General features: G+C 47.0%; 2 protein-coding genes across 2 annotated transcripts in view; both read right to left on the reverse strand.

The window, feature by feature from the left end:
- SSUH2 (ssu-2 homolog) overlaps nucleotides 1-7,216 on the reverse strand; it is a 40,514-nt gene extending 33,298 nt beyond the window's left edge. Inside the window, exon 1 of the mRNA XM_012471160.3 lies at nucleotides 7,174-7,216. Within this exon, the coding sequence (XP_012326583.1) occupies nucleotides 7,174-7,201 (28 nt within the window). The 5' untranslated portion in view covers nucleotides 7,202-7,216. The remainder of the gene's footprint in view (nucleotides 1-7,173) is intronic.
- OXTR (oxytocin receptor) overlaps nucleotides 1-24,023 on the reverse strand; it is a 217,679-nt gene that overhangs the window by 33,313 nt on the left and 160,343 nt on the right. The gene's annotated exons all lie outside the window — the stretch shown is intronic.

Genomic DNA, 24,023 nt, shown 5'->3' on the forward strand with positions numbered 1-24,023 from the left:
AACGGTGTAGGGAGCAGGATGTCATTACGTTCCCCTTCGCCACCTCCCAAATTAGGAAGTTCCTGTCCTCTGAGAATAAAAAGTATGATCTGCATCTTTAAGGCTTTTTCTCCTTGCAGAAAACCAACAAAGGAAAGTAGGTAGAAAAAGCTTTGTGATGTAGAGAGTACCTTTCTAAGCAGGAAAACCCACTTTTGTGAGCAAATGGCTCTGCCAAGAAATGGGAGAGATCTGAGACAGATGTGGCTGATATACAGTGATGTCATCCCAAAGCTGCAAACTGATGCCTGCCAATGTGCATGGAAATCCGCAATATGATAATTCATCTGGAATTACTATTAATACCTTGGTTCTCAGTATAGCTTTGCTTCTGGTTAGTTTAGTAGCATTTGAAGCTATATTAGCCACCAGGGACCCAAGGGTTAGCAACAATTTCCCATAAAGAGCCAGGTGGTAAATATTTTAGATTTTGCAGGACAATCTCTGTCTCAGTTACTCAAGTTGTCTGTTGTAGTGTGAAGCAGCCATAGACCATACACAACTGAATAAGTATGGCTTTGTTCCAGTAAAACGTTATTGGTGAAAGTAGATGGTGGGTCTGATTTTGTCTCTGAGTCATGTTTTGCTTATCTCTGACTTAGACACTCACCTGTGTGTTTACTTATACATTCTCCTGGGAATGGGCTTCAGGATATCAAAAAGGTAGAGGCTAAAACCTGAGCCTTTCTAGGGCAAAGGCCCATGCATGTCCATTGTAGTTTCTGTCAGCTCCATTATCAGAATTAAAGATCTAGGTCAGGGCTGGACTGTAGCCCTGAAACACATGGCTCAAGCAGTAGAAGAAGAAGGGGATGCATTTAGGACAAATGAACACCCCTCTCTCTACCACCTCCCAAATTGGGAATGTCCTTGTCCTCTGACAAGAAATATTATCTGCACCTCAGGTTTTTTCCTCCTTGCAGAAAACCTACAAGGAAGGTAAATTTTAAAAAAAGTTTCATAGATGTAGAGTGCCTTTGTAAGCAGGAAAACACACATTTGTGAGCCAATGGTCCTGCCATACTTTGACCAGAGTCAGAATTATAGAGGTAGTATGGTTAGAAACGTGGGTTCTGACATGTCACCTTGGGCCCGGGCTCTCTGCATGATGTGATGCCATGCAAGCCACACATCCCTGTAGAACTCAACTCCCTCCTAGGCAGAATGGAGCAACTGATATTAATGGTCACGCAATGAGACAATGTGTGCATCGTCCTTAGTCCTGTGCCTGGCCTTTAACAAAACCCAGTCACTGCCTCCAACCTGAAGAGGGTGGGTCTTCCTTTTTCTTTGTGCTCATTTAAACCAGGAGACAATAGTAAAAATATCAAGCATAGAAAGACTGTCACAGCCCTGTCCCCTGGGATGGCCCCACCCACCCAGAAGTCTTGGGTCTGCTGGGGCATCAATACTCCTCTCGACGAGAAGACAGGGAAATACCATGCGGCTGCAATGTCCTGCTGGAAACCAAACAAAAGGGGCAGGAAGAGGGGAAGAATGAGAGGTGGGAAACTCAGACTCCATCCCTTAACGAGGAGCCACCCTGACCTCTCAGGGCAGCTGCAGTTCATCAGAGCTAAATTAATCTCGCCATTCTGTTATGTACAAAAATAAAGGACTCCAGGCTGAACTAAGGAGGATGTGTCATTTCCTGTGCAGATCTTGACAGGCACAGCAGAGAATGTGGACGTCACGAGGCATTGTGTGACACCCAGCATGGGACGCTAAGAAGGGGCCACCAGCCACATCGCTGTTCCCATGGTGTTGCAGCTGAGTTTCAGGCAGTCGTCCAGCTGGGCCACCCCACCCTAACACATGCATTGTGTCCCGTGGCTCCCATAGGGACACTGCAGGCATGATCTCCTTTGTGCTTTATGATAACCAGTTTTCCCTATTTCAGAGAAGAACAAAATGAGGCTCAAAGATGTAATTTGGGGCAACTTGCTCACACACACATGGCAGAGATGGAAACAGTACTTAGAGCTCAGATCCCATCTCCAAGCCCAATGATGTTTTTACTTAGCTGAACACCCTATGGCTCCACACAAACAGCATCAAGTGGATGTTGAGAAGACGTTGCAAAGAGAGTCGCCAAGGTAGTGTTTCAGCTCACCAGCCACAAGATATTTTTCCTTTGTATAGAGAGGAATCTTCCTTATGGAGAAAGGCATTATTAATGGCCTTTAACTTTCTTTTTGTAAAATGTCATTCCTTTGGCTTCAGATGAGAAAGGGAATCCATGTCCTTTGTCCCTAATTCCATATTAATCATCGTAAAAGCACTGAAGCGGGCTCAAAGGCTGCCCATCACCATCTTACTTGTGTTTGTTTCATACGTTGTCTCCTTCGACTGGTGTGAGGGCCCCTTTTGGACAGGGACCCCTCCCTTTTGTATAAGAAAGGAACGGCATTCAACACTCAAACAGAGAGTGGGGATACACCAGGCGCACGTAAGTGTTAGGGCAACAACAAACCTACCACGATGGGCATACTGTCGACGTGCACGAGTGCCTCGTGATTTGGATTATACTTGAGATGGTGCCAGAAAGATTCAGGTGGTCAAACTCAGAGACACAGAGTAGAGTGATGCTTGAGAAGGGAATGGGGAATTATTTAATAGAAACAATTTCAGATTTACAAGGTGAAAGCAGTTCCAGAGAAAGATGCTAGTAATGGCTGCACAATAATGTGAATGAACAGTACTATGGAACTGTACACTTAGAAATGGTTAAGGTGGTAAATCTTATGTCATATATACTTTATCACAAATAAAAATAACTTGAAAAAGAGCGAGGCGATCATGTGAGAAAGAAAAGAAAGAAGTTCTGTTTTGCCACAAAGAAAAAACAAACAATTGACTCCACTAGTTAAAGGATTTCCTAAAATGACCAGAAAACCTTAACTCATCACCCCTCACCTAACCCCTGCAGTGACTCACCATTACATACAGCTAAATCCAAGCTCCTGAATTTGGCAAGTAAGGTCCTATATTAGATGGCCCTTACCCACAAGAGAGGAAGAAAGGATTCTCCTCTACCCACGTGCCAGGGAAAACCTCCTATGTGTGCAGACCAGGGTGAGAGAAGGTAAGGCAGCTAACTGTGGAAGTGAGCAACAGTAAGGAAAAAGAACAGAGAGAAAGAAGGAAGGACGGAGACGAGGAGAGCAGAAAGAAAGAAGGAAGGAGAGAGGCAAGCCTGCTGGAGAGAGAAGCATGGGTACTTGGGTTGGGAGCCATTAAGAAAATATCTGGAGGAGCAAACGTTCACCACATGGTGAGACAAACATCAAGAGAAGTGGGTGAAGACTTGGGAGAAGTTTTGCTTTAAGTTATGTAGGCCACTCTCCGGTGCCAAGCAAGAATGCAGCAAATACTGTAATTTTTGTTTTCAATTATTTGGGATTATTTGTCATTATTTTTCAATTATTTGGAATGTGAAATTAATGCTTCTTAGAAAGTGTTGTCATGCCAAGACAGGGCCACCCCGGGGCTGGGCTTTCCAGAGGTGCCCTGTGGCTTCATATGATACAGACATTTGTACTGACCCTCACACACCCCATGCCATTTTCCTGCCCATGGCAACCCTGGGCACCCCCTCCGCCTGACTTAGCCGAGACCTCGCCAGCTCCAAAGGCTGCCTGAGTATGGCTCCCTGTCCTGTGCCCCGAGCACTCCATTCCACATCTCACTGTTGTTTTGCCAAATGTCTTTTTAAGAATCCTTTGTAAAAAGCGCATCTGGGGTCTGTGTCCCCTACCAGACTTGGAGTACCCCAAAGGTAGATAATGCTTTATTCATCCTTATTTTCCCAGCAATGAGCACAGCACAAAATACCTAACCCACTATGCAGTCTTTGGGGAGTAAAAAAAATCACTCAGTTTTTTAAGGCCTTGATTTTCTTTCCCTAAAAACAGGGTTCAGGGAGTAGGGCCACCAAGAGAAGCAGATGAGACAATGGATATGAGGGAACTCTGGAAACTGATTCAGGAGAGCCCTGGAGATCCTAAGCTGTAACAAGTTCGTTAAAGCTTTTTAGTTCTTACTCACTCCCCAAAGTAGATGCTGTATCTTCCCATTAGGGGCTACCAGAACCACTATCCCTCCCTTCCAGAAATCTGCAGCCTGTGGGAAAGACTGGGTGGGCCCCTAGAGGCCAGGGCTGAGCTAGTCAGGAAGGCTGCATTCCGGTGGCTGTGCCTCCATCCAGGGGATGTGGGAGAAACACTGAGGTTCCCTGACCAGTTACCATAGGTCATGGCAGCTTGGCCCTTGCCAAGAAGTCCAGCACCCTTTCCCACCGAGATACACTGAGAGCCTAAAATCTAGTCTTGGTTCTGCATCTCCAGTCGTGGAGGGCAGGGGCACTCTGATGAACAAGCCTTCTGGGAGCAGAGCTGGCCTGGCTACCAAGGGAGAGTCCCAGCTCCTCAGCACTGGGTCAGGGGTGTGATGACGATGTGACCTCAGATCAGGAATCTCACTCATGAGCTCAACCCTGCCCCTCTCCACAGGGACCCATGGCCAGGAGTAAGGAAGACCAGGAAAGCCACCTCCTAAAATTACCAGGGGCTGTATTTATAGCCCATCTTACTTTAAGATGCTCTTGCTCACCATTTCTGGGAGAAGTTTCAGTCTACAATCAAAGAAGTAAGTTCTATCACAAGAGATACAGTATACAGAATAAGAGAAGGGATTTTTTTCTCTGCTATTCTGTACTAGGATACTGCACTCTAAGAAAAAAAGTGATTACCTATGGGATTGTTGAAGAAACAGGATCTGGTTAGGTTTGCAAAGATTTACAGGGCTCTTATTTTAAACAGAGAACAGACATTCTGAGTAGACTTGGGTCCTGGAATCAAGACCAAAGAGTTGAAGCTCCAGGGGAGAGAGAGCGATTCGATGTTAAGAAAGAACTTTGGACAGTCTTGGCTACAGAAATAGGACCACATCAATGGAAGAGTTCCAGCCAAGGTGGGAGAGGCTGCCCTAGTCAGAGATGCTGCCACAGGCAGCCAGCACCTGAGGGTGATGATAAAAGGCCTCTTTGAGGAGACTTGCACATAGGTGCCACATCCCAGAATGTTCCTATCCATGCACTATGGTCCCAAAATGTGTCATTGGAGGAAGGTGTCCTCCCTCTGAAGTCACTCACATGATAGACCTGAAAAGTGAGGGGGCGACACTTTAGTGTCTGGAAAGGTAACTCAATTGGATGAAATGGGCAATCACCTCTCCCCTAAACAGGTACATTTAAATTATGTCAGGCCTGTAGCAGACCCCCTTTCTGACACTTGGAGAGAAAAAAATCTACCTAGTTTCTGATTTCATTAACTTAACTTCTTCTAAGAGTTTACCTGGGTGCCCCCATACCTTGCAGTATACCCCAAGTGCTCACCTGAGTTCTGTCACATCTGAGACCAGCACTCAGGGCAACCTTGTGAAATACTCAGACTTGTAATGGGGCCAAAGCTTTCACCTTTCTCTCACTTTGCTCACCAAAAGGCATGAGGTCAAAACAGGAACTTCATAGGAGATCATATTTCCCATTAATAGCAGTTTACTTTCAAAGCTCTGTGGACCTGATCATTTCCTAGAGTCAATATTGACTCCATGTCTACTCTGGGCTGGTGATGTATTAGGCACTTTGCATCCAATGAATCTTTGACCAATCCTGCAAGATGACACCATCCCTTTAAAAAAAATTATGGAAAATGAAGTTCAGAGAGGTTAAGTGACTTGAGGAAAGTCACCCAGCAACTAAGAGGCAGAGCTTAGGTTTGAATCCAGATCTGATCTAGTTCATTGCTACTATGAGAAACTCCAATCATAAATGGAAAGACAGTGTTTTGAAGAAAAAAGATTGCATTAGAATGTTATTTTAAGCTTATTAGAATAAGACTGTGGATACACAATTTCCAATATATTAGAGGTCAGATTAGGTCCTCCTCAAAAACATGCTAAAATATCTCCAGGCAGTCTTTCACTTCAATATAAAAAAAGATTCCAACAAAATTTAAATTGAGCTCTCTAAGTTTAGTATAGGTTAATTTCATATTCTACTTCAGGTATAAAACTTAAAGCTTTCAGATACCAACATTAAAGACAAGAAAGAGTGTCATGCCTGCAAAGAAGCTCCAGTGTCATCAAGTCTGGTGACTACGAAGATGTGTTACTGTCATGGGCCTCTCTGGATTCAGATGAAAGCTATAGACCTCTCTCCACATCCCCCAAAAAGCATGCTCAAAAAACATTTTGCCCACACCCTTGTGGTCCTCAGATTAAGAACTCCTAAACCAATCTCACTTTATAGATGAAAAGATTGCAGCTCTGAGAAGTTAAGTGATTTGCCCAAGATCACACAGCCAATTCAGAGTAGAGCCAGGACTTGAACCCTGGCCTCCCACTTCTCAGTCCCATGCTCTTTCCACCCCACTGCACTGCCTGTTTCAAATTCAGAATCAAAAATTTTCTTTTTTAAAACATAGCACATTTCTTCCTGAAATACCATTTCCTTCATGTTTTTAAATAGCCCTGAGAGTCCATTGTATATCTGTCCTAGTAGTGACAGGATGGGATCACCCGGGCTATGTTCATGAGCAGTAATGAACGAGCCTGCTGTTTGCTAGAAAACGATCATGAGTGAAGACTTTTCCCAACCTTTCTGCAGAGTTAACCTCATCTAAGAACAGAATCCAATTGTGATTGGAATAAGAATCCTGAAAATCTCACTTACATTTGGCTGGGGGCAGAAGAGACTGCCAACTAGAGAACAGAAAAAAAAGGAAAAAGAATATAAAGATTGCACCATGTCACTGTGATAGACAGAAAAGTTCTCAATTTGTTTTTCACCTTCCTTCTCCATTGTCCAAAAGCACATAACAGAAGAGATTGCAAGCTATGGTAAGCTTTACCCACAAGAGGAAGGAAGGAAGGGATGCTCTCAGCAACCCAGATGCAGACCCAGAACCACATTTAGGGCAGATGGAAGAGTTCGCACAGTACTAGCTACTGAGCTTATTAGAAAAGACTATGGATACACAACTTCCAAGATGAGAGGTCAGATTAAGGCCTCCTCAAATGCAGGCTGAAATATCTCCACACAGTCTTCCATGCCATCTTTGAGGCTCTACTTACTGTCATCTTCACTCTGATCCCTGTCCATGGTCCAGACGTCCTGCCAAAGAGATGTCTGCCCTTCTAGTGTGCTTCAACCGATGTGCTCTGATGGAGCCCCTCCCAGAACAGCAGGCCCATTGTTACTCAGTTTGAATACAACAAAGGGAAACATCTATACCATTCATCATAGCAGCTGCTCTACACCCAATCCACCGGGTTCTGGGAGCTCCTCCTCCACAAGAGCCTTCTACTGGCCAAGCTCTTGTGGATACTTCTAGTTACTCATGTCCTCATGGCACCCCTTGAGAGGGGCACTGGTATTATGCCTGATTTTCCGAGCAGGATGAAAGATTCAAACCCTCATCGGTCTGACTCTCCAGACAGAGTGCCTGACCACTTAGCTACATTGCCCAGCTGTAGGAGGTAGACTCCTAAGTATTGTGGGGAGCATGCAGAGAAAGGTCATAACCACAAGGAGGTGACCTCCCCAAGGAGGATATTATATACAAATACTCAGGCTGGACAGGGTCTCTGAGGTCTTGACCATCACCAGCCTCGTCTCCCTGGGGAAGAAACAAGGCTGGGATTGTGAGGCCACACTGCAAAGCCACACAGCACTTCGTGGGCAGAGCTGGCTCCCAACCCAGCCGCATGGGTCACTAGTGTCACCACACCAGCCTCACCCCCAGTGAAACATTTGTGGATTTGTAAAAGGGCTTTTCCTAAACCTTTCCCATTGGAGTCTGACAGCCCTTCAACCTCAGAGGATCATCCTCCTCTGCATGAGTCTAAACACAGAGCTTGTGAGCTGGTCCTCGAGGCTCTATGGGTCCCAGCCCCTCCACTGCATCCTTGGCAATCACTCCTCTGCAGCTGGGCCTCGGGTTCCCTGGCAAGGGTGATGAAAGTGCCCCATGCCTTGACTTCCCCATCCCAGTAATGCCCGTGGGATGTGCCATGATATTCCTCAACAACACCCTGGGATTGCCTTCACCAGGGGAAGCACCAGGACTACTTTGTCAGTGACCTAAAATTTGGCCTGTCTGGAATGGCCACACTACACATGGAGATGGCTCCCAGCTGCTCCATAAAGAGCGTGTCTTTATTCTCTCTACTGCCTTCACCCTCGTCACTGACTGCCCATCGCTGACAGCATGCAAGTGCAATCTTCCACAGTATTCACAATTTCACAAACGCTTCTTAGGTGACTCAGTTCTCACAAATAGGTTTTTATGGCTGGTAGGAGCACTGGATTTCTTATACCTGAGAGTCAGATAAGTTTCATTACTGTGTGTACACGAGGAAGACCATCATCCTGAGGAAGAAATGTGGTCTTTTGACACCTTTATACATGAAGCAATGATTTTTAAGCCCTTATAGAATTGTCACCATGGTAATAGGATTATCATGTATTTGTGTGCCTCTCTGTGTGTATATTCTACCCTAAACATTTGTATGAGAATCCATTTTTGTCTCTTTATTTGTGTGTTTGTGTGTGTGTGTGTGTATTTGAGCCAAAACATGATAAATGATTGATAGATAGATGATAGATAGATAAATGATAGAATACTTGCAACTTAACTAAAACAACATACTACCATTACATCTTGAATACTTTTTAAGCAGCAATATATGCTTGCCTAAAACCCTCTTCAGCATTAAAGAGGAACAAGCACAGAAAATTCTTTGAATGTCAAGAGAATTGAGCATTACAAGGACCCGAAATCTTGAGGCTGCAAAAATGCAGACAACCAAGAACTGTATCTTAGTAACCAGGGAGTGCTGATCAGGAGGAATGACCATCCTTTTCTGCACTCTACTGAGACCACACAGTAGTACGTTAATAAATAGCTTTTAAAACGCATGGAAGATGAACAAACCAACAGCTAGACCTCTCTAATCTTGCTTCAGCATCAGTACCGAAGTGCCATCTGCAACAGTGTGCTTGAGTGACTCAGGACAAATAATGTATCCCTCAACACCTAACATCCATGGTATCAGCAGGAACAAGCAGCATTAGCTCTAGGACCCATGACAGTGTGAGGCTAATACTGGTCCCTGCCTCTTACTATTATAGAATCAAAGGAGATCAGGGGCAGAGAAGAGAGGCACCCACTCTGTGCCAGACATCTGATGGTCATTCTGCCTCCCTACTGTTGATGGAAAAGAGTGGGCTCTGGGAGCTCCTCCTGAGCTGGCCCTCAGGGGTCCATGGATATGAATCATTGCATACCTCATGTTCTGCATGTACTAAGTGCTCATGAAACATTTGTGGAATTAGCACGGCTGTCCAAGAGCTGACTCTAACCATTGATTGTTGTCTGAGAACCTTGTTTGTTCTTAGAAATAAAGTCTATGTAATCTCACAGGCTGGTGTCTGTCTTGGGATATGTCATCGCTGCAGGAAGGATTAGGGTAGGGCAGAGCCTTAGAAGGGAATCGAGGAACCACATGGCTGTACCGCAATTGAACACGATGGTGAGGGAAAAGCCCAGAAGCAAGGCTTAACAATTGTCCTCAAGTATTTAAAGGGCTGTGTGGGAAGGCAGTGGCAGAACAGAATCTCAGGACGCCTGTCCTATCCATGAGCAGGCATGCGGAGAGCTGGTCTGGAAAGGAGGTCATTTTCAGCTGAACAAAGAAACTTTCTAAGAAGATTTTCTTAGCTTTGGACTGAGCCCTTCAGAAGAATATTGAAGCAGAAGCTTGGTGATTAAACAAAGTAGGGAGGCAGTAGTAGAACATCACAGCCTATGACTTCAGGGTCAGGGTAGACTGGGTTGGAAGCCCTAAAATGGACCTGGAAGCACTGCAGCCCCTCTCCAGAACATCCCTAAAGGACCGTGGTGAGGAGAGGTACTCCCAGGGGGCAGAACCTTGAACAGTGCCTTGTCTGGTTATTCCTTTTTGTCTCAGAGGAGCTGGCTACTGCTCAGCTCCTGCTAGATGGAGGTCTCACCCCACCATTTACAGAGCCCTCACCCTCATTCATCCAGTGAATGCTCCCTGCGCATCTACCGGGAGGCAGGCTCTGCCCCAGGCCCTCTCAGTCCCACCAAACCCAGAGCCACCCAGAACCCCCACAGGAGCCAAAACTGCCAACAAAGGAGTTCTGCCCCAAAGGGCCTGGCAGCCACGATAACATTGTTGTTGGTTTATCTGCAGGCTGGGTGGATGGAGACCAGTGGTGCCCATGGCAGGAATTGAGGATGGAGTGGAAGAGAATGGGTTTGACACAAATAAGAAACTTGTCCAAGTAGGAGGTTCTCAGAACACTGTGCCCAAGCACCCTCCTCTCTTTGGTAACCGGGGAGACTGGCACATCCCTCCAGGCCCAAGGCATAGATTTCTAACTGCACAGACAGAAAAAAGGGACTGAGATCTTCTGATGCCTCCCCAAATACCACAGAGGAAGGGAGATGCTTTCACAGGTGCTTTCTCACCTAAATCTTCATAATAGCTCCATAAGATAGACATTGTTCTCCTTATAGATGAGAAAACAAGGGCTTAGAGAGGTTGAGTGACTTACCCAAGGTCACAAAGCTCTGGTGTGGCAGAGCCAGAATGCGAGCAAGTTGGCACCAAGGCCCTGATGTAGATGACAAACAATTCTGTGCATTGTTATGTGTCACTGTAAGAAGCTGGAGGAAGGAGCGTGGCATGGTTCTCACTGACTAGCTACTTAGTGGCTTGGCCTGTGTAATTCTGGCTACCTAATCAGCTGAACAGAAAGCAATGGACGAAAGCTGTGAAACTGCCATGCCTGCAAGCGGCCAGCCTTCAGGAAGGTCACCCTCCACCTTTCCCTTTCACAGCCAAGCCTGAACCTTTGTCTCCTCCACAACAGCAAAGCCACACTTTAGCCAGTGGCCCCCATCCCAAAGCCTTTCCAGAAGCTTCCAAAGAGTGCTCACCAAAGCACTACTCCCTTCTGTGACTCTGGTCTGCTGCCTTGGGCTTCCCTCTGTCACCTCCTCCAGGTCCCAGCACCCCTTCCCTCATCCCCTTGACGTAGCTGAGGTCCCTCTTGGAAGCCTCCCAAAATGCAGCTGGGGAGATGATAAAACACAACACAAAACTTAACCTTGGCCCTGGATACATCGCAGCTCCGGGATTCTACCAATCCTAATGCTCCAGGAACCCAACTCATCGACTTTCATAAGAGCCTATGGCCTGCCCCCATTCATCTAATGAAGACCTGGTCACCTTCCCCTGGGTGCTTTAGTGAGTGCTGGGCTGCCCTCCAGGTCCCCTCAGGATGAGAACCTCATCTCCAGCCCTAGCCAAGCCCTTCCGTGAGTCACCCTGGGGCTTCATTCAGGGTATCTCTGAAGGGCTGCCCTGCTCCTGAGCCCCAGCACTCCAACAAAGGGCGAGGCCTTTGTCCTGACTGCAGTGGACTCAACTCCTCCCTCTCTGAAATCCTGCTGCCTTGGCTTCCTCGCAGGACTGGATCCCAAGAACACCCCCAGTTGACTTCCCACACATAGAGCTCGTCCTCCTCAGAGTCTTCTTCCCAAGAACGCTGCCTGCAACAGGAACTTTCACCACATCTGCCATCCAGGGCCCCAAGGCTCCTGAGCAGTTCCTGGGGGCGGGCGAGGTGGGACGGTGGCTCCTCTCCCGATCTCTAAGTACCAGGGTGTCTGGACTCATTGTGTGCGCATCCATCCATGCTCACTCACTCGGTGAACCTCCTTCGGTGTGACGGCCGTCCACATGCTGACCATTCCCAATTTCTGCCTCTGCCTGGACCTCTCCTCTGAACCCCCGACTCCTCTCTCTGACCGAGACAGCACCCTCAGTTGTCTAACAGACACCTCGTGATCTCTCTGTGTTCAGCACTGAACCCCTGGTCTCCACCCGCTTTCACGCCCCCTTTTCCTCATACCCCAATCTGACGTCAGCAAGTCGTATCTGCCTGGGTCCCCTCCCAGTCTGCCCCCTTGCTCCCACTCGTGCCTGAGCTCCCAGCCCCCCTCCCCCCGATTGCTGCAGTCAGCTCCTCATGGTCTCCTAGCTGCTGCCCTCGCCCTGACAGAGTCCATGCTCAACTCAGAACTCAGACTGATGCCTTTACACCTGTAAGTCAGGAGACAGGCTTCCTCTGCTCAACACTCTCCCTGGCTGCAAAATCACTTGGACTAAAAGCCAAGTCCTTGCCGTGCTCTATGAGGGATACCTTTCATCTTCCCTGCCAGTATGGCCTCTGCCTGCATCCCTTCAGCTCTTTCCTCCAGCCCCACCAGCCTCCTTATCGTTCCTGGGTGACACCAAGCACATTCCCACCTCAGGGCCTTTGCACTGGCTGTGCTGGCGACCTGGAATTCCTCTCCAGATCTGCACACAACCCGTTCCCTCACCGCCTTCAGGCCTTTGCTCAAATGTCACTCTCCCAGGGAGGCTGTCCCTGGCCCCTATTTAAAATTGAACACCCTGCCGCCACCACCAAATCTCCAGTCCCAAATCCTCTTTCCTGCTTTTGTTTTCCTTCATGGCACTTACTTCTATCCAAAACATTAACTATCTCACTATGTGTTTTGGTCAATACCTGTCATAATCTGGATGTAGGCTACCAAAATAAAACCCCCAAAAAGCATATTTTTGTCTGTTTAGTTGCCTGCTATATTTGTAGCACGATGAACAGGGCCTGGAAAATAATAGATGCTCTATAAATATGTGATGAATTAGTGAATGAATGAATGAACAAAAATATATTTTATGTTATTATGCAGGGACTTTATCTTCCCATTGTTCTCGATTTCTAAACAGTTTTCTCCAAAGATAAGCTTTGTTCCACCTGTGAGGAAACTGACAGAAAAAAAAAGGTCACTAGTAATTTTTAAATACCAGTTTGACTGTGTTTCTAGACATTTACTTCTTCAAAAACAGGGATCCAGTCTCAGAGTGCCACAATACAGGAACAGCAGGCAGGAGTTCAATTTGACCCTGTGGCTCAAAGGCTTAATGAAGGATGCTTCCCTGGAAGCTGGGACCACAGGAAGCTCCATCCCCGTGGGGCTGGAAAACTAACCAGTGACAGCTCCTGCTCCATCCATGGCCTTGACTCTGAAAGACATTTCCCATGGAGCTCTTTTGTGGGTCAATGCAGATGCCCAGCCAGGGGGCTTCAGATTAAACCAACTAAAACCATTTTCTGTAGTTCTAGCTGCTGTCCTCACTGAGCTAGAAAATGGGAGAGGTTTTAATTCACGGCTCCTGGCAGGCAAGGAGAACAGAGTGGCTCATTTCCAGCAAAAGGCAGAGATGCTAATCTCATAAGGTAGAAGGCTGCCTGCCAGCAACTGCACGCACATTCCACGGTTCCTCCATTTCTCCCTTCCTTCCTACTAATCTGATCCATTTATCTACAAAACCAATTTGGAATTTTAAAAGGCCAGTATATTTGGTTACTGAAATTTTCAAACACAAATTCAATTTGCTTTGCAAGGCATCACCAGTCTTCCCAGGCCACAGGGCAACACTAACTTCCAGTCCTTGTGTTTGCAGAGGGTGCTTCTCTCATAAATGTTTCTGGATCCAGTCCACTGCATCTCTCCGCTAACTCAGCACACGGGGAGGCAGGTGAGGGAAGCCGTCATTACTGATGGCGAACACTTGTTGGAACGTCAGAATTCTTGTTCCACTGCTTCACTGTGCACATGGGGAAGCCGAGGCCAAGAGAAGGAAAAGACTTGTCCAGGCTCATGTGGCAGTTAGTAGCAGACTACAGGTCAGGAATTCTTGCATGACAAATACACCTTGCATGTTGCCCTGAGGTCCCCAGAGGTGAAGTGACTCCTGGAGTCACACAAAAAATTGGGAGCAGGAGAGGAATCGTGTATTTTTTTCACGTTATTGAGCTTTGATTCCTTGCAGAGACCTTGATGAGCACCAGAGAGGTAAGTAACATTAGACATAGCCCCATTACAGAGCCTCCCATGAAGCCAAAAGTGGCAGAAATGATTTTTTTCCTCTATCCCCTGATGTTAGGCCTCCTATCTAATGTTAACTGAAGAGACAGCCCTCAGCAAGGATGAATGTGTTCCCATGGCTCCAGCCTAATTCTCATTTTCCCCATGCCAGCTCCTCCCCTCCTCTGTCTCTTCATCATCACACCCAGCCACACATACAAGAAATCTCTAATTATCCTCAACTGTTATCTCTTCTCTCCCCACATACACAGACCTCCTGCCAATCTCTCCTCCCTCCATCTCCGTGGCGACAGCCTCAGGCAGGCTTTCACCCACCCCTCCATCCAGGGATCTCTGCCTCCCCTTTGCACCTGCTCCACACTGCCAGCCAGTGGGAGCTGTTCTACAGCGCGTGCCACATGCACAGTGATGGCCAGGAAGGGGTGGAGGTCAACCGTCCATCGCCAGAAGGAAAATCAAATGGTCAGATGATCAGGATGACACACAAGAGTCCAGAGTACGACAGAACTCTCCCACCTTTCCCTGTTGAGTCCCTGATCTGAGCACACAGAGCCCTCCTTGGTCCCTTCTCTACCTTCCTTCCTCCCTCTGCACCTGTACCACAATCTCCCCACTCCCAGGGTCTCAGCTGCTCTGTGACCAGGAGCAGCCTTATGGGCCAGTAACAGAAATGGCTTTACCAGCTCCAGATTTTTCCAAATAAGACATGTATAAGGCAAGCAAACCTTTGTGTCACTAATAGCAGCTGCCTTCCATGGTATAACCTCAATGCTTCTTATGTCTACCCAGACTGTCTTTTTGTCCTGCTGTTCAGAGTCCCCCTCCCAAGAAGGGAGGATAAGAGAGAGGAAAGAAAGGGGGAAGAGTGGACGTTTTTCCTGCCCTACTTAGATCAGATTAAGTCTCCTGCTTCAAATCTTTGATGGCTCCTTATTACCCTAGGATAAAGTCCAAATCTTCAATCTGCCTCCAAGCAGCCTTTCCAGCCTTAACCCTCACATATTCTCCCCTGATATACCTATGCCAAGTGTTATGCATACAGTTTTCCCTATTTGGAACATTTTCCTCCTACCATTTTCTGCCTGTCAAACTTCTACTCATGCTTCAAGGACCATCTCAGATGCCCCCTCCTCTAGGAAGCCTTCCATGATTTCCCTGACCAGAAACAATTGTTCTCTCCTCTGTGTCTTCAGGTCACTCTCCACAAGGCTATTAGTTATAAATATAAACATGTGATTGACTCCCCCTTTCCCTCAGGCCATCCCCCTGGGAGTGGGGAGAAGACTGGGCTCCTCCTTGTCCTAGGGACCCGCCACCTAAATTGCCTGAGGCTCTGCCATTGTACCTGGCTTGCAGAGCCAGCCCGACATTCACTTGGAGAAAGAAAATCTACAAGCAAAAACCCAAATGACAGCCACAAGAATGAACACCTTTTTGGATCTAAATTAAGAATCACAGGGAGATTTAGTGTCGTCCAACTCAAACCTGGCCATCCATCTGGCTGGACATGAAGGAGGTCAGTGTTAATCACAGACCTCAGAGCAAGAGGCGGGGGCCTCAGACATCATCTGCTCCAAACCCTCTTTTCATTGTCCTCTTTTATTTGCCTTCACCATCACTTTTTATATTTATTTTAAAATATCCTAATCCTTAAAAAAATCAAAGTTTTAAAAGATTAAAAGCTAAAAATTAATGGTCACCCCCTCCCAATATCCATGTGTCAATTTACATGTAAATCTGCTTATACGTGTGTGTACACTTAGAATTTTTTAAAATCATGAATGAAATCATGCTGTAAATATTGCTCAGCCTTTTTATTTAAAAAAAACACACAAGATACAATATAGATATCTTTCTATATCAATAGCATACACAGTTTTATCTTGTTCATTTTATTGTTGTTGCTGTAGCAAATTTTACATTTAGCACACAATCTGGTTTAAATTCAGGCACTGGACTAGATACTAATAATATAGAAATAACTAAAATATTGTTCACAAGACTTTTATTTTTACTCATAATTTTTGAATGAGATTATTTTTCTTTTTGTAAATTGTATTGAATTATAACACAAATCATTTAAGAAGCACAAATCTTCTAGAGACTTTATTCAGGACATAGGCGAGGGCAAGGACTTCATGACTAAAACACCAAAAGCAATGGCAACAAAAGCCAAAATAGACAAATGGGGTCTAATTAAACTTAAGAACTTCTGCACAGCAAAAGAAACTATCAATAGAGTGAACCAGCACCCAACAGAATGGGAAAAAACTTTTGCAATCAACCCATCTGACTAAGGGCTAAAATCCAGAATCTATAGAGAACTGAAACAAATTTACAAGAGAAAAACAAACAACCCCATCAAAAAGTGGGCAAAGGATATGAACAGACACTTTTCAAAAGAAGATATTTACGCAGCCAACAAACATATGAAAGAAAGCTCATCATCACTGGTTGTTAGAGAAATGCAAATCAAAATCACATTGAGATACCATCTCAAGCCAGTTAGAATGGCAATCATTAAAAAATCAGGAGACAACAGATGCTGGAGAGGATGTGGAGAAATAGGAATGCTTTTACACTGTTGTTTGGAATGTAAATTAGTTCAACCATTGTGGAAGACAGTCTGGCGATTCCTCAAGAATCTAGAAATAGAAATACCATTTGACCCAGCAATCCCATTACTGGGTATATACCCAAAGGATTACAAATCATTCTATTATAAAGACACTGGCACACATATGTTTATTGCAGCACTATTCACAATAGCAAAGACTTGGAACCAACCCAAATGTCCATCATTGATAGACTGGATAAAGAAAATGTGACACATATACACCATGGAATACTATACAGCCATAAAAAAGGATGCATTCATGTCCTTTGTGGGGACATGGATGAAACTGGAAACCATCATTCTCAGCAAACTGACACAAGAACAGAAAACCAAACACCGCATGTTCTCACTCATAAATGAGTGTTGAACAATGAGAACACATGGACACAGGCAGGGGAACATAGACACACTGAGGCCTGGGTGTTAGGGGAGGAATAGCAGGGGGTGGGGGATTGGGGAGGGATAGCATTAGGAGAAATACCTAATGTAGATGACAGGGCAATGGATGCAGCAAACCACCACCATAGCACGCGTATACTTATGTAACAAACCTGCACAATCTGCACATGTACCCCTGAACTTAAAGTATAATAAATAAATTTTAAAAAAAAAATAAAAAATAAAAAGCACAAATCTTAAGCACACAACTGGATGCATTTTGACAAAGTAAATGTACCCGTGTGCCCAAAACTCAGATTGGGAACAGAACATGACCAGATTCTGAAGCCACCTCAGGCCACTTTTCGGTACTCACTCTCCACCTCCCGACCCTCCCATCCCACCCAATGGAAACCATTCCCCTGCCTGTAACACCATGGCTCAGGTTTGCCTATTGAACTTGATATACTTGGAGTCAAAGAGCAGGCACTTATATTAGTCAGCTCAGGCTGCCATGACCACTGACTGGTGGCTTAAACAGCAGAAATGTATTTTCTCACTGTTTGGATGGCTGGAATTCCAAGATCAGAGTGCCAGCATAGATGGGTTCTGGTGAGGCCCACATCCTAGCTTGTAGATGGCTGCCTTCTTGCTATGTCCTCATGTGGAGAAGAGAAGAAGACAGAGCAAGCTCTCTTCTGTCTCTTATAAAGGCACTAATACCATCCGGGGGATCCCACCCTCACGACCTCATCTAAACCTAATTATGTCCTAAAGATTCCATCTCCAAATACCATCACATTGGGGGGTAAAGCTTCAACAAATGATTTTTTTAACAAAAGAATCTGGCTTCTTTTGTTCAACATCATGTTTGTAGAATCACACACAGCATCAGCCTCCTTCATTTCTAACACTTTATAGTTTCCCATTGTAGAAATGTATCATGATGTATTTAACCATTCTCCTTGCAATAGACACCCAAGTTGTCTCCTATTTCACTGCAGTTACACTGTTGTGGTTTAAAGATAGCCTTATTCTTATGCCAACACAAGTGTATGTGTTTCCATAGGGTAAATCAGTAGAAATAGAACCATAGCATCTCACATTACAGATAAATGCTGTAGCTCCAGGGAAAATATAAATATTTCAGTGCCTCAGTGGGTGTCTCTCCAAGGTCTCAATGCGTGGCCTCCTCCCCAAGGTCACAGTGTATGGTCTTCTCCCCCAGATCTCAGCGTGTGACTTCCCCCAGAACTCAGTGTGTGGCCTCCTCCCCCAGATCTCAGCCTGGGGCCTCCTCCCCCAGATCTCAGTGTGTGGCCTCCTCCCCCAGATCTCAGCATGTGGCCTCCTCCCCCAGAACTCAGTATGTGGCCTCCTCCCCCAGATCTCAGCCTGTGGCCTCTCCCCAATCTTAGTGTGTGGCCTCCTCCCCCAGATCTCAGCGTGTGGCCTCCTCCTCCAGATCTCAGCGTGTGGCCTCCTCCCCCAGATCTCAACGTGTGGCCTCCTCCCCTAGATCTCAGTGTGTGGCCTCCTCCCCCAGATCTCAGTGTGTGGCCTCCCCCCAATCTTAGTGTGTGGCTTTCTCCCCCAGATCTCAGCATGTGGCCTCCTCCCCCAGATCTCAGCATGTGGCCTTCTCCCCCAGATCTCAGCATGTGGCCTTCTCCCCTAGATCTCAGCATGTGGCCTTCTCCCCCAGATCTCAGCATGTGGCCTCCTCCCCTAGATCTCAGTGTGTGGCCTCCTCCCCCAGATCTCAGCCTGTGGCCTCCCCCCAGTCTTAGTGTGTGGATTTCTCCCTCAGATCTCAGCATGTGGCCTCCTCCCCCAGATCTCAGCATGTGGCCTCTCCCCAATCTTAGTGTGTGGATTTCTCCCTCAGATCTCAGCGTGTGGCCTCCTCCCCCAGATCTCAACGTGTGGCCTCCTCCCCCAGATCTCAGCGTGTGGCCTCCTCCCCTAGATCTCAGCGTGTGGCCTCCTCCCCAGATCTCAGCCTGTGGCCTCCTCCCCTAGATCTCAGCCTGTGGCCTCCCCCACCAGATCTCAGCCTGTAGCCTCCCCGCAATCTTAGTGTGTGGATTTCTCCCCCAGATCTCAACGTGTGGCCTCCTCCCCAGATCTCAGCGTGTGGCCTCCTCACCCAGATCTCAGCGTGTGGCCTCCTCCCCCAGATCTCAGCGTGTGGCCTCCTCACCCAGACCTCAGCGTGTGGCCTCCTCCCCCAGATCTCAGCCTGTGGCCTCCTCCCCCAGATCTCAGCGTGTGGCCTCCTCCCCCAGATCTCAGCGTGTGGCCTCCTCCCCCAGATCTCAGCGTGTGGCCTCCTCCCCTAGATCTCAGCGTGTGGCCTCCTCCCCAGATCTCAGCCTGTGGCCTCCTCCCCAGATCTCAGCCTGTGGCCTCCTCCCCCAGATCTCAGCGTGTGGCCTCCTCACCCAGATCTCAGCGTGTGGCCTCCTCCCCCAGATCTCAGCCTGTGGCCTCCTCCCCCAGATCTCAGCCTGTGGCCTCCTCACCCAGATCTCAGCATGTGGTCTCCTCCTCCAGATCTCAGTATGTGGCCTTCTCCCTCACATCTCAATGTGTGGCCTCCCTAAGATTACAGTGTGTGGCCTGTTCCCCCAGGTCTCAGTGTGTGGCCTCCCCAACATCACAGTGGGTGGCCTCCCAAGGTCTCAGTGAGTCATTCCTGCTCCCATTTGTCCCCACAACCTCTATTTCATCCCTTTGAAAATACTGACTTGGAATTCGTTATGCACACAAACTAGTCGGAATCCCAAACATGCCTGGAATCAATTTTCTGATTGACATCTGTGAGCTGACAGCATGGAGAAAAAGCACGATTCCTTTGTTCAGAGCCAATCACAAAACTGATAACGCAGCCTGTAGCCCCTCTGTTTATGATGGAAGAACGATTGAAGGCAGAGCAAAAGACTTGGGAGGCAAATGCACAGGCCAGGATTTCAAATCCTGTTCTCTTCTAGCCTAAGTTCAGAACACCAGGGAATTGTTCAGATAGCTCCACTTTTTTTTTTTCCCCTCCTAGCATAGCACTGTGGAACAGGGGAAATTGAATTTCAAAAGAATATTATTCTAACTAAATATAAGCCTGTGCTGCTGCTATGAAAACAAAGTTTCTAGTTGTTGGGTGGATTGTTTTGTTTTTTTATAATTTGTGTCCCATTTCAACAATAACCAAAGAAATCAGATTTTAACAAAGAAAGAAAGACAAAGAGAGAGGGAGAGAGAGAAGGTTTGTGCAAATCTCAAACAGAACACACAGCTCAAAAGCCTTCCTGTTTAGGTTCAAAACTGAGAAAGTTAAACTTCTGGCTATATATACCCTCCCTCTGCTAAAAGCAGCTAATTTTCCCATGAACAAGTCTGGCAGGAAAAGGGACAAAGGTTTGGTCCAGGACACATTTTACTATTTATTCCTCGAACACACAGGAAATGAGACCTCCTGGAACCTTGCTGCTGCCTGCCACCTGGCCACCACTGCCCTGTTTTGTGTTCCCAAGCTGGCACAAAACCCGCTTATGGATTGAGCATTCCCATTCTTGGACTCTCAGTCCCTCCTGACAGCACCAGGCAATCACTGACTGTGACTGAGGGACAGAGCAACAGCCATTCCACGAACAGTCCTCATGCCCCACCATGTGCTCTCAGCTGGGGACACCACGGCAGGTAAGGAAGACACAACCCCTGCCCATGTGGAATCAAATAATGGAAAGGAGGAAAAGGCCACATAATCTCATTCAGTCCTCACCACAACAATGTGAGTTGACAATTGTTATTAGCCTCGGTTTATAAATGAGGAAACTGAAGCACAAGGAAGCAGTGACTTGACCGAGCTCCTACAGCTGGAAAGTGGTGGAGCCAGGATTTGAATGTGGGTTTCTCTGGCTCCCACGATGTGTCTGCCTCCCCTTCCATGGGATTTACCACATTGCTTTTGTTTTGTTTTGTTTTGTTTTTTGTTTTTTTGGGGTTTTTTTGAGACGGAGTCTCACTTACTTTGTCACCCAGACTGGAGTTCAGTAGCACGATCTTTGCTCACTGCAACCTTCACCTCCCAGGTTCAAGCGATTCTCTAGCCTCAGACTCCCAAGTAGCTGGGACTATATATAGGCACACACCATCACACCCAGCTGATTTTTATATTTTTAATATAGAGGGGGTTTCACCATGTTGGCCAGCCTGGTCTTGAACTCCTCACCTCAAGTGACCCGCCCACCTCGGCCTCCCAAAGTGCTGGGATTACAGGCATGAGCCACCATGCCTGGCCCACCACCCTGTTTTATAATTGCCTCTTTTCTTAGTTCTCTTCCATGACTGACTCTAGACTTTAGGATGTCATCTCAGGCATCTCCACATCACTGTCACCACACTTGATGAGTATTTGTTGAATAAGTGGGTGGATGAGTAATCAATTCAAAGGGTGGTACAAGTCATGGGAGGTTTAGAGGCAGGGGAGTAATAGAAAGTGGTATGAAGAAGCCCAAGACTCAGCCCTTACAGCCAAGCAGCTTTCAACCCAGGTGGGAAGGCACACCATGGACACATAGAAGCTCTCTGGCACTGACAGGCCACCCTCCATGAGGTGTCCCATGCTCACAAACAGTGGGTACAACAGGAGTTCAGATGAGCCCACTCTGCTCTCGGAAGGGGATGATCAGGAAAGGCTGCCTGGAGGAGGCAAGGCTGATGCTGGGCACTGAAGGATGAAAAGAGTCAGATGCATGGAGAAGAAGAGGAAATGAAGGCTGACTATCAAGACTTCCGGCTACATCCTACCAAGAGGTGAGTACAGAAGGAAGAGAAGGAGGGAGGGAGGGAGGAAGGAAGAAAAGCCTTCACTACAGTAATTCATGGAGGATTCAGTTCTGTAGGCTCTGACACCCTGGCCTCCCTCTTGCTTGTCCAAGAACCAGGCATGGTGCTAACCTCGCTCTCCAGTATGTGTGCATATCTGCTGATAACAGCAGGCAGTGGGGCTCTCTCAATCTCATCCTGGCTTCCACGCCTGCATAGCCCTGTGTGGGCAGGAACACAGTCACCTTTCTCCTCATGATGACTCTGAGTCTGGCTCCTCCCCATTCTTCCCCTGTGTACGGAGACAGTGAGGGAGGTGAGAAGACCATCCACTCTGTAATGAATGGGCCTGGGATCAAATTGCATCCCAGCTGGGTAACCCTGGGCAGGTCACTTAACCTCTCTAAGCCTCAGTTCCTACATCAGAAAACTGGGGATGACCCTCACAGAGACATTTATCACAGGTTAAGAGACGATGACGTGTGTAAGCAGTTAGCGCAGTGCCTGTGGCTAGCAGAATCTCAGTAAGTGGAAGGCATTGCTGTGAGTAGGTTTGCTGTTACTCATATTGAATTAGTAGGTAAAACTAAACTTTTATTGCCCCTTGCCTGACCACTTCAGAAACTCTGTCAGTGAGTTTCTGGTCTCCTAGTCTCTGGCTAGAGGAGAAAGAGGGGGCACTCTGGGCCTTTCTGGAACACCTGGTCTCCTTGCCAAGGCAGCTGGTCCCCTAGGGACAGGGCTGTTTGCTTCCCCCCATCCCCGACGCTCGCCAGAGACCAGCCTCCATTGGCGACTGGCTTGGGCCGCCAGGCTGGGTGGGGCAGGTGCGGGGACTCTGTGATGCATTCTTGGGCTCCCCAAGGTAAAAATAGTTTTGCTTTGTTCAGCTGGGTGGTTTACACACTCGGCCTGGCAACCTGCCTGCTGGAAAGGCAAAGATTAGACTATTTCTGGCTGCAAAAACAAGCCCCCGCCAGGCCCCAGCGTCAACCCTCCAGATAGCAATATTAATATTCTGCTATCTCATTCTTTCAGGCCACAAAAAAAAGAGAAGGATAAAAGCCCTGTGCCTGCATGACTTCTCCTTCTGTTACCCACAATCACAGCTGCCCAGGACTCTCAAATGCCACATTCCCCCAAACAAAACAAAACAAAACAAAACACACAAAGGCTATAGTAGTCATAGTGTTAATAACATCAACACAGTACTTACCACACACAAAGCACTATAACAGGCATGTTGCTTGCAAGGTACCCTTCATTCACAGCAGCCCTAGGAGGTACATATTACAAGGCCCATTTTCTAGAAAAGGAAACTATGGTTCAGAGAGGTAAAGTCACCTGCCCAGAGTCACACAGTGAAAACTCAGCAAGGTTGAAATTCAAGCCCAGGTCTGCCTGACTCTGAACTCCACGCTGTTCTTGGAGTCACTTCTCCTTACTAAAGAAATCATGGCTGTTTCATTGTTTTTCTTTGTGATTGTTTTTTTAAAGTAACAAACCCCACCGGGACATTTTCAGTGGTTTTCTGGTGTCATTTTTCCCAACTTAATCGCCTCCTCTCTTCATTTTCTCGGACAAACTCTCCCAGCTTTACTTGTCTCCTGTCTTCCCTTTGGCCCATCAGATCACCGGACCTTTGTTCCCTCTGTCTCTCCATCCATGTAACTTTTCCCATCCTTCAGTGCCCCACTCCAGCCCCACCTCCTCCAGGCAGCCTTCCCTGATCTCCCCCGCCCAAAGCAGAAGGAGCTGCCTCCCATCTGACCTCTGGTCGTGCACACTGTCTGTGAGCATGGGACACCTCAGCAGAGGGGGCCTTTCAGAGTTAGAGAATTCCCATGTCCATGTCATGTCTTTCCAACTGAGTTGGAAGAATCTGCTGGAGGCCAAGGGCTGCCTGTGCTTCTGTGTGTCTGCTCACATCAGTCCCCTGTCACAAACCCTCAATGGCATGGGATCAAGTATTCATCCATCTACCATGCATCATCCATCCATCTATCCATCCACCTATTTATTCATTCATTCAATGGGTATTTATTGTGTGCAGTATAAGAGATATGGAGATTCATCAGATACCACAGTCAGAAGAGAGAGAGAGATAGGGAAGG

Source organism: Aotus nancymaae, unplaced genomic scaffold (genome assembly GCF_030222135.1).
Source record: "Aotus nancymaae isolate 86718 unplaced genomic scaffold, 86718_ANA_hifiasm-v0.15.2.pri h1tg000046l, whole genome shotgun sequence".
Taxonomy (NCBI): Eukaryota; Metazoa; Chordata; class Mammalia; order Primates; family Aotidae; genus Aotus; species Aotus nancymaae.